We start from the raw sequence: 10,792 nt of genomic DNA on the forward strand, positions 1-10,792 counted from the left end.
TTTTAATACCCTATTTTCTAACATTTTAAATGAGTTCCCCGTCTATGTAATTGTATTCACAGACAGGTCTAAATGGGGGACTCCATTGGTTGCTCTGTTGTTTTCACAGATCGTGTCCTCAAAATTCGATTTTCACTGTAGTTCACTATATATGATACTGAACTATCGGCAGTGTTGAGGGCGCTGGAGCAGATGAAATGTGTTGTGCCTGCTAAATTCTTCATCTGCTTCGACTCCCTGAATGCTCTTCAGTCTCTGCAATGCTTGTATCCACATGATAAAGTGGTCCAGGATATCCAGAATGCAATCCTTTAGCTACAAAGGCTAAGGAAGGAGGTGTCCTTCTGCTGGATGCCAGGGCACATGGGTATTACAGGGAGTGAAAGGGCTGATGTAGCAGCCAAGGAGATGTCAGGTTCCTCAGTTGGTTCAGTGTGCCATCCCTCCTGCATGCCGTTGTCTCCCTGTTGAGGCACAGAGTTGTGTCAGTGGGAAGAATAGGGGCTGGAAGTGAGGATGAGGATCATGTTTGGTTTGTGAGGTGCTCAACTGCGCAGTCATCAGCACCCATACAAAGTCTAACTTTTTACACAGTCCAATGTTTAACTCAGTCCAATCTAGCAATTGTCATGAATGATGACAATGATGAAATGATGAGGACAACACAAACACCCAGTCCCCAGGTAGAGAAAATCCCCAACCCAACCAGGAATCGAACCCGGGACCCCGTGATCCAGAGGCAGCGATGCTAGCCACTAGACCACAAGCTGCGGTCGTGGCTGGAAGTGACAAATAAGAAGCTCTGTGTGGTGCTTGAGATGTGCAGATCTCTGTGTGCCTCATTTTACTGGATTGTGTTTTATTTTGCATCCTGTGGGCAGCAGCAGATTTTCCAACAGATGTGCCCACTATTTTAAGTGATGTTCATATGAATGTGGCGAGAGTTATAAGGTTATGAAATTTGTTCAAGTTGTTTCCAAAAATTTTAGGGTGACATTCTTGATATATTAACACATTGACTGGCTCACCAAATTTCTTCTGTAAATGATCAGCCAGTCACATTTCCCTATGCCTTTTAAAAACCTGGGAATTTTTTTATCTGAGGGAAAACAGAGAAAAAATTGGGAATTTTTTAGAATTCCAGGAATTTTTCATTGCTTTAGTCTTGAGTTAAACTTTTGTAATTTTGACTTATAACAACTGCTAGGCTAACAAAGAATTCTACTGTATCCCGCTACTGCTGAATAATACTGCCAGCAATAAAATGTAAATGGCAGAATAAAACCAAAATAAAATTTAAGTTGCAAAGGAAATGCATCATTTACAACAACACACAGTGCACACACAAGCACTTGCCTAAAGCAAAATGTGTCAAAGGCTTTAGGATGAAGACAGTAGAATTTTCCATAACAGCAAACTAGTTCCGTTGAATGTGACGTCATAAGCGTGTACATTAAGTTCGTTTTCAGCAGTTGCCAGTGGACTCCTGCACATGCACAATTCGGTTGCATATGAGCAGTACCTTCCGTTTCTGGCTACTTGAAGTGCGGCTGCAGCAGTAGCAAGAAGCAGTCATGCTAGCCAGAAAAATTTTTCTGGTGCATCTAAGCTGACAGATTCGCGCATGCGCAGAACAGTCTGAGTTGTAATGGGGAGGGGATGGTGACCTGTGTTTAGGTTTAGCGGTTTTACTGCTCTCCCTTCATTTACAGTTCACACATCAAATGGAAACAAAATGGACTTCCGTAGCCTGGAGTGATAAAGTAAATTAAAATACATTCACATAATTATGGAAGGCTAAAATATTAGTTTAAGTTTTCTGATTTTATTTTATTTCCAAGTTTTTGGCAGTCAAGCATTAATCACCTTGCACAACAACAAAGTTATTTTTGTCGGTTTGCTAAATAAATGTGGCTTTTATTAATCTTTTCCGCAGATGCAGTCAGCTTATAAGAAATGAAATGTTCCATTCCACACTATTGGCTAGTTTCAACTGTTCACTGAATTTCAAGGGCACGTTTTCATCTTCTGGCATGTATGGCATTGTGCCATAATAAATAACAAAACATGAGACAATACAGTGTTGGTACTCCAAGAAAATTTGCACCCCAAAAAGCGCACTGAAAAGCTTAATATCAGGTTGGAGCCTGTTTCATTGTAAATCTGGATGTACAAATGTGTCCTTTAAGTTGCATTAAACGTTTTAGTATGGTTTGGAAAATTCCTATGATCTTGGAGTATCCTCTGATGTCCTATTACTTTTATTGTGTCATGTAAGAACTCTTAGTGCTATCATCGTAGCTGCCCACACGCAGTAACACCTGTTTTCTGACGAACTCTGGCACCTGCTGAAAGGAACCCATGTTCAAGAGGTCACAGGAAAATATTGCGAATGGTTCTTTGAAAAGCGTTATTTTCAAAGGAAATTTCCTTTTATGCAAGATGAATTATGTTACATGTGAAAATGTGCAATAAATTTCTTAAATCACAGAGCATTTGACTCTCATTTAAAACTACCAACCACTTGGAATAATTTCAAGCCCAGAAAACAAAAATATGCAGCGTATCTTAATATGAAAATATGCAGCATGCATGTTGCTGCACATCAAAGATCTATCTAAAATGCATCCCCCCCTCCTCCTGCCATGTTTCATTTTCTAAAGTGCCGGGAAGTTCTGCACTGGTGTATAAAACTTTTACCATTCAAGGAATTGATGTTTTTACTGCTCTGAGGGAAACTACACTGTTGCTTATCATGGAAAAAGTGTATTTTCACCTTAGAAGAAGTGTATTTCCATGTGAGGAAAAAGTTAGTTTTTAACCAGGAGATCAAGTGAAAATCCGGAAATTCTTTTTTCTTGTCTGCATATATACCCTGAAGAAAGCTAATATTTTAGCAGTCTTTTTCATTGTAACTGTCTGCAACTTTATGCCGCCTCTATGTGGTGATTGGCAATCTGTTGTTGTTGTTGTTGTTGTTGTTGTGGTCTTCAGTCCTGAGACTGGTTTGATGCAGCTCTTCATGCTACTCTATCCTGTGCAAGCTTCTTCATCTCCCAGTACCTACTGCAGCCTACATCCTTCTGAATCTGCTTCGTGTATTCATCTCTTGGCCTGCCTCTAGGATTTTTACCCTCCACACTGCCCTCCAATACTAAATTTGTGATCTCTTGATGCCTCAGAACATGACCTACCAACCGATCCCTTCTTCTGGTCAATTTGTGCCACAAACTCCTCTTCTCCCCAATTCTATTCAATACCTCCTCATTAGTTATGTAATCTACCCATGTAATCTTCAGCATTCTTCTGTAGCACCACATTTCGAAAGCTTCTCTTCTTTTCCTGTCCAAACTATTTATCATCCATGTTTCACTTCCATGTATGGCTACACTCCATACAAATACTTTCAGAAACGACTTCCTGACATTTAAATCTATACTCGAAGTTAACAAATTTTTCTTCTTCAGAAATGCTTTCCTTGTCATTGCCAGTCTACATTTGATATCATCTCTACTTTGACCATCATTAGTTATTTTGCTCCCCAGATAGCAAAACTCCTTTACTACTTTAAGTGTCTCATTTCCTAACCTAATTCCCTCACCATCACCCAACTTAATTCGACTACATTCCATTATCCTCGTTTTGCTCGTTGGCAGTCTGTCCTTTCCATATTGTTGTTATTCCTCTGAAGACTTTTAGTTTATTTACATGGTTTTTAATAGCAATAAATGCAGTATACAGATTGTGTTTTTTTCACACATCATCCCTTTAATATTCTGAGACCATTCCCAACATCCCTAGGACTGAACAGTGCTCAGATCTGTTACTAAGAAGACTAGAGATGCTTTTTCTTTTCATCCCTTTCCACCTCTTGTCAAAGTTCTGGAGGTGAAATGTCAGTGGCATTGTCGCCAGTCAGCATAGAAAACCAAAAACTATTCATTCGTTACTCTTATTGGTTATTTTTACTTATTTTTGCAGTTGCCTTCTATCCCCCCCCCTGTAGAATTATTTCCAAGATAGTTCAAAGTTTGATTGAAATTTCTCCAAGCGTTTCAGAGCTATGCGTTTCCTGTTATCTCTTGCTATGACCACCACCCCCACTGCTTGTGGTTAAATGCTATCAAGACAGGACTGTCATGAATGAACCGAGTAAACCTGATAACTATAGTTGCAACACTAATGTAGTTTATCTTTACACATCACTCTAGGATGAGAGAGACCTATGTATAGTTTATCTTTCACTTCACCCCAGGCTGAGGAGTACACATCTGTTATGAGAACAAGGGGAAGGAATGATAAAGAGAGAGGCATCAAAGAGAATAGGAAGTAAAAGATAGTACATTGGTAAGCAGTGTATCATCGTCAATCTAGAGAAACAGAAAAACAAACTGAGAAAAAAGATGACTAAAGTAAGAGAAATGAAAAGTGTAATTAAAAACCAAAAATGAGACACGGAAGAAACAAAGAAGAGTGACAAAGGTGGGTTAGTGGTGCATGGGTTACGAGAGAATGGAACTAAAAAGCAAATAATTGAGTAAATAAATAAAATATATAATGACAACGAAAGAGGGAGTGCGGGTTAACAGATGTTAAGTCCAGGAGGGAGGCAGGGTGTGAAGATACGTTGGAGAGCAGTTCCTTATCTTTGGAGTTCAGGCAAATGTGTACCCGATGCAAGGATCCAAGTATCCAGGTAGCTCACGTGGTATAGCAGACAGTGTGTGCCCATCTCATGATACAACAAGGCATTGGTTGCCCTGAGACAGTCAGTTCGTCTGTGGCCATTGATGTGCTCAGCCAGTTTGATGGAGCCTTTCCTACATGGAACACCATGCATTAAAAGCATGCATGGTTTCACATGTTGATTTGTGTTTTATATTTTAGGATATAGTGTAATGCCTTTGGGTGGGTAAGTGGAGTGTATTTTATAGTGGGAACGATTGCGTGGGTAGGAACAGAGGACTGCTTATATCATGTGTTTTAACAAGGATATTAAACAGCTTAGAAAGGAGTAAATTTTGGTTTGAAATGGTTATCAAAAGCTCTGCCCCACAACTAGTGCCACAGAGAAATAATAAACAATGCAGGTGGCATTGTAGCCCCATTGCAGGAAATAGTTTACATTGCAGTGAACATAAATAATGAGTTGCAATGAAACAAGGAAATCAATTATCTAAATTGGTAAACAATGTTGTTCATAAAGAATTATTATAAAAACTGCAACATACAACATGATACTTAATAAAGTGCGGGAGTACATGATGTTGTATGCAAACCTTTGTCCATTTCACATTCTGCTGAACCTCCTTCCTCCTGGCCAGAAGATTTTCACCACCTGATACATAGTCAGGCAGAATGAGACACAGAGCACTTAACAGATGAAGTGTTCAGTAAATGGATAATTTCCTAGTTTTTATGCTTATGTCTCACTAACTAACTGACTGAGTGTGATGCTACACAAATACAAGCTCCAGTGACTGTGCATACATGATACATTAGCCAGTATTATTCAACCAATCAATTCCGATTTGTTACTCTGTCTTTTTGCCATCTGATGCATTTTCCCAATCAAGGGGCTGTAAATTAACTATGTCTTAACCTTTTTTTTTTGCGTCAACACTGTTTCTTTTTTTCTGTCTTCAACCGAGAGGCTGTCATGTATTGTCAGTGGAATTAAGGCTTGCAATTATCACTGGTCACTACATTGTTGCTCCCCCCCCATGAACCATGGACCTTGCCGTTGGTGGGGAGGCTTGCGTGCCTCAGCGATACAGATGGCCGTACCGTAGGTGCAACCACAACGGAGGGGTATCTGCAGAGAGGCCAGACAAACATGTGGTTCCTGAAGAGGGGCAGCAGCCTTTTCAATAGTTGCAGAGGCAACAGTCTGGATAAATGACTGATCTGGCCTTGTAACATTAACCAAAACGGCCTTGCTGTGCTGGTACTGCGAACGGCTGAAAGCAAGGGGAAACTACAGCTGTAATTTTTCCCGAGGACATGCAGCTTTACTGTATGATTAAATGATGATGGCGTCCTCTTGGGTAAAATATTCCGGAGGTAAAATAGTCCCCCATTTGGATCTCCGGGCGGGGACTACTCAAGACGACGTAGTTATCAGGAGAAAGAAAATTGGCATTCTACGGATCGGAGCGTGGAATGTCAGATCCCTTAATCGGGCAGGTAGGTTAGAAAATTTAAAAAGGGAAATGGATAGGTTAAAGTTAGATATAGTGGGAATTAGTGAAGTTCGGTGGCAGGAGGAACAAGACTTTTGGTCAGGTGATTACAGGGTTATAAATACAAAATCAAATAGGGGTAATGCAGGAGTAGGTTTAATAATGAACAGGAAAATAGGAATGCGGGTTAGCTACTACAAACAGCATAGTGAACGCGTTATTGTGGCCAAGATAGACACAAAGCCCATGCCTACCACAGTAGTACAAGTTTATATGCCAACTAGCTCTGCAGATGATGAAGAAATTGATGAAATGTATGACGAGATAAAAGAGATTATTCAGGTAGTGAAGGGAGACGAAAATTTAATAGTCATGGGTGACTGGAATTCGTCAGTAGGAAAAGGGAGAGAAGGAAACATAGTAGGTGAATATGGATTGAGGGGAAGAAATGAAAGAGGAAGCCGCCTTGTAGAATTTTGCACAGAGCATAACTTAATCATAGCTAACACTTGGTTCAAGAATCATGAAAGAAGGTTGTATACCTGGAAGAATCCTGGAGATACTAAAAGGTATCAGATAGATTACATAATGGTAAGACAGAGATTTAGGAACCAGGTTTTAAATTGTAAGACATTTCCAGGGGCAGATGTGGATTCTGACCACAATCTATTGGTTATGAACTGCAGATTGAAACTGAAGAAACTGCAAAAAGGCGGGAATTTAAGGAGATGGGACCTGGCTAAACTGAAAGAACCAGAGGTTGTAGAGAGTTTCAGGGACAGCATAAGGGAACAATTGACAGGAATGGGGGAAAGAAATACAGTAGAAGAAGAATGGGTAGCTTTGAGGGATGAAGTAGTGAAGGCAGCAGAGGATCAAGTAGGTAAAAAGACGAGGGCTAATAGAAATCCTTGGGTAACAGAAGAAATATTGAATTTAATTGACGAAAGGAGAAAATATAAAAATGCAGTAAATGAAGCAGGCAAAAAGGAATACAAACGTCTCAAAAATGAGATCGACAGGAAGTGCAAAATGGCTAAGCAGGGGTGGCTAGAGGACAAATGTAAGGATGTAGAGGCTTATCTCACTAGGGGTAAGATAGATACTGCCTACAGGAAAATTAAAGAGACCTTTGGAGAGAAGAGAACCACTTGTATGAATATCAAGAGCTCAGATGGCAAACCAGTTCTAAGCAAAGAAGGGAAGGCAGAAAGGTGGAAGGAGTATATAGAGGGTTTATACAAGGGCGATGGAAATGGAAATGGAAGAAGATGTAGATGAAGAAGAAATGGAAGATAAGATACTGCGTGAAGAGTTTGACAGAGCACTGAAAGACCTGAGTCGAAACAAGGCCCTGGGAGTAGACAGCCATTCCATTAGAACTACTGATGGCCTTGGGAGAGCCAGTCATGACAAAACTCTACCATCTGGTGAGCAAGATGTATGAGACAGGCAAAATACCCACAGACTTCAAGAAGAATATAATAATTCCAATCCCAAAGAAAGCAGTTGTTGACAGATGTGAAAGTTACCGAACTATCAGTTTAATAAGTCACAGCTGCAAAGTACTAACGCGAATTCTTTACAGACGAATGGAAAAACTGGTAGAAGCGGACCTCGGGGAAGATCAGTTTGGATTCCGTAGAAGGGAGCGAAAGGCTATTTACAATTTGTACAGAAACCAGATGGCAGTTATAAGAGTCGAGGGGCATGAAAGGGAAGCAGTGGTTGGGAAAGGAGTGAGACAGGGTTGTAGCCTCTCCCCGATGTTATTCAATCTGTATATTGAGCAAGCAGTAAAGGAAACAAAAGAAAAATTCGGAGTAGGTATTAAAATTCATGGAGAAGAAGTAAAAACTTTGAGGTTCGCCGATGACATTGTAATTCTGTCAGAGACAGCAAAGGACTTGGAAGAGCAGTTGAACGGAATGGACAGTGTCTTGAAAGGAGGATATAAGATGAACATCAACAAAAGCAAAACGAGGATAATGGAATGTAGTCAAATTAAATCGGGTGATGCTGAGGGGATTAGATTAGGAAATGAGACACTTAAAGTAGTAAAGGAGTTTTGCTATTTGGGGAGTAAAATAACTGATGATGGTCGAAGTAGAGAGGATATAAAATGTAGACTGGCAATGGCAAGGAAATCGTTTCTGAAGAAGAGAAATTTGTTAACATCGAGTATAGATTTAAGTGTCAGGAAGTCGTTTCTGAAAGTATTTGTATGGAGTGTAGCCATGTATGGAAGTGAAACATGGACGATAACCAGTTTGGACAAGAAGAGAATAGAAGCTTTCGAAATGTGGTGCTACAGAAGAATGATGAAGATAAGGTGGGTAGATCATGTAACTAATGAGGAGGTATTGAATAGGATTGGGGAGAAGAGAAGTTTGTGGCACAACTTGACTAGAAGAAGGGATTGGTTGGTAGGACATGTTTTGAGGCATCAAGGGATCACAAATTTAGCATTGGAGGGCAGCGTGGAGGGTAAAAATCGTAGAGGGAGACCAAGAGATCAATACACTAAACAGATTTAGAAGGATGTAGGTTGCAGTAGGTACTGGGAGATGAAGAAGCTTGCACAGGATAGAGTAGCATGGAGAGCTGCATCAAACCAGTCTCAGGACTGAAGACCACAACAACTACTACTACATTGTTTCATTTTAAGAAATGTGTTGCAGACCTTTTTACAGTTGCAAATGCAATAATAATGCAACTTGATTTTACACTATATCAGAAAAAGGTAAAAATCTTAAATGCTTAATCATTCAGGTACCACACAGTTTAAATTTTGATACTGATTTTCACAAATGTTTTATGTTTCACATACAGATGTGGCCTCAAAGTTATTAGTTTTATTTGTTTTGTAGTGCTACATGTTTTAATATTATGACATTTCAGAAACATGGCTATGAGCCTAAATATAATGTTTGGACAACTAGGCACGTTCTCAGGCAACATGGCATTTCCCTATTTACTGTCTGCCAGTTGTGTAGCACCTTTTGCAGTCCTTGGAGGTATTATTTTGGGTAAGTACAACTATTTCCATGTAACTGGAAATTGTATTGTAGGATTCATACTCACCTATGAATCCGTAACTTCAGTATTATTGTGACAGGATTGGAGCATTGTAAAATTTGATGCATTTACATAATCGTCAATAATTTGTCAATTGATGATGTTCTTTGAAAAGTCATGTCAATAACTATTCTTTTAATCTTATGATAATTTTCAGTAAGTGCTGCTGTTGTCCTACTGCTTCCTAATACTGATAAGGCAGCTCTTCAGTAATGCAGAGTCAGTGTGCCCAACAACTATGCTCTTAAAAGATGTCTCCGGAGCTTCCCAGGATTGACAAAAGTTAACTATGTGAAGAGAAGTGGTACACACATACTTAATTCAGCAGATGTACAATTTTATGAATCCTTGAGTATGATTGTGACACTGTAAGACAATGTCCATATTTGTTATTATGTTACTTATTTAAACAGGATTTAAAAAATTGTGTACAATCTCTGGAGGAACTCAACGCAGCTTCGAGATCCACAAAATATTTCTAAGATATACCAACAAGAAGTTCTAAAAATAGAATAAAATGCTGTCTCATTTTCCAAAGACTGTGAAAATCATTAATAATTTTTTCAATAAATAATTTTTTTATTTATTGCTATGACAGTTTTTCCTTATTCTGCAGTGTCTCTACTCCTATCTGATGCTCCGATGGTTCATTGCTGCCTATTCCTGCCTCTCCCTACCTCAACGTTCAGATATGGAAGAACTGGTGTGCTGTTAGTATTATTCTTCTCTGGAGTCCTCATTGAGTTGACAATTTTAACTACAGCCCTCTATTCTGACAACTAAACTCGCATAAGCCCTAAAAAATAGATCACCATGTAAGGCACTGTCATTGGAAAATGATTTTTTCCAACTTTTTACTGCCCTTGTAATTTGTCTCAGGATTACAGTGTCCAAAAATCTACTAAGCTGTTTCTCTACAACTGTCATACAAGAAAACACTTTTCATTATTTAGGAGAAAATGACACACACCAGTTTGTTACATGTTTGGTGCAATATCATTAGGCATTCAGCTGTTCCTCAACAATTTAGGAGACAGCCGTCTTACATTGTTTACAGATGATGTTGTCATTTACTATCTTGTAAATTCATCATGTGATCAAAACCAATGGCAAAATGGTTTAGACAAGATATCTGCTATACTTGTTGAGAAAAGTGCCAGTTCTGGAACCGCGCGACCGCTACGGTCGCAGGTTCGAATCCTGCCTCGGGCATGGATGTGTGTGATGTCCTTAGGTTAGTTAGGTTTAAGTAGTTCTAAGTTCTAGGGGACTGATGACCTTAGAAGTTAAGTCCCATAGTGCTCAGAGCCATTTTTGAAAAGTGCCAGTTAACTCTAAATAATGACAAGTGTGAATTCATCCACACGAGTGTTAAAAGGAATCTATTAAGTTTCAATTATATGATAAATTGCACAAATCTAATGGTTGTTATTTCAAGTAAATAATTAGGGATTACAGTTATGAATAACTTATACTGGAATGACCACATAGATAATGTTGTGGGGGAAGGCTAACCAAAGACTGTGATTCTT

The 10,792-nt window shown here is 39.3% G+C and overlaps 1 protein-coding gene across 1 annotated transcript in view; it reads left to right on the forward strand.

Moving 5' to 3' along the window:
- The window catches only part of LOC126485113 (synaptic vesicle glycoprotein 2C-like), a 498,779-nt gene extending 488,933 nt beyond the window's left edge, over positions 1-9,846 (forward strand). Inside the window, exons 11-12 of the mRNA XM_050108743.1 lie at positions 9,084-9,211; positions 9,418-9,846. Of these exons, the coding sequence (XP_049964700.1) occupies positions 9,084-9,211; positions 9,418-9,473 (184 nt within the window). The 3' untranslated portion in view covers positions 9,474-9,846. The remainder of the gene's footprint in view (positions 1-9,083; positions 9,212-9,417) is intronic.
- The last annotated feature ends 946 nt before the right edge of the window (positions 9,847-10,792 follow it).

The sequence above is a fragment of the Schistocerca serialis genome, chromosome 6 (genome assembly GCF_023864345.2).
Source record: "Schistocerca serialis cubense isolate TAMUIC-IGC-003099 chromosome 6, iqSchSeri2.2, whole genome shotgun sequence".
In the NCBI taxonomy this organism is placed as follows: Eukaryota; Metazoa; Arthropoda; class Insecta; order Orthoptera; family Acrididae; genus Schistocerca; species Schistocerca serialis.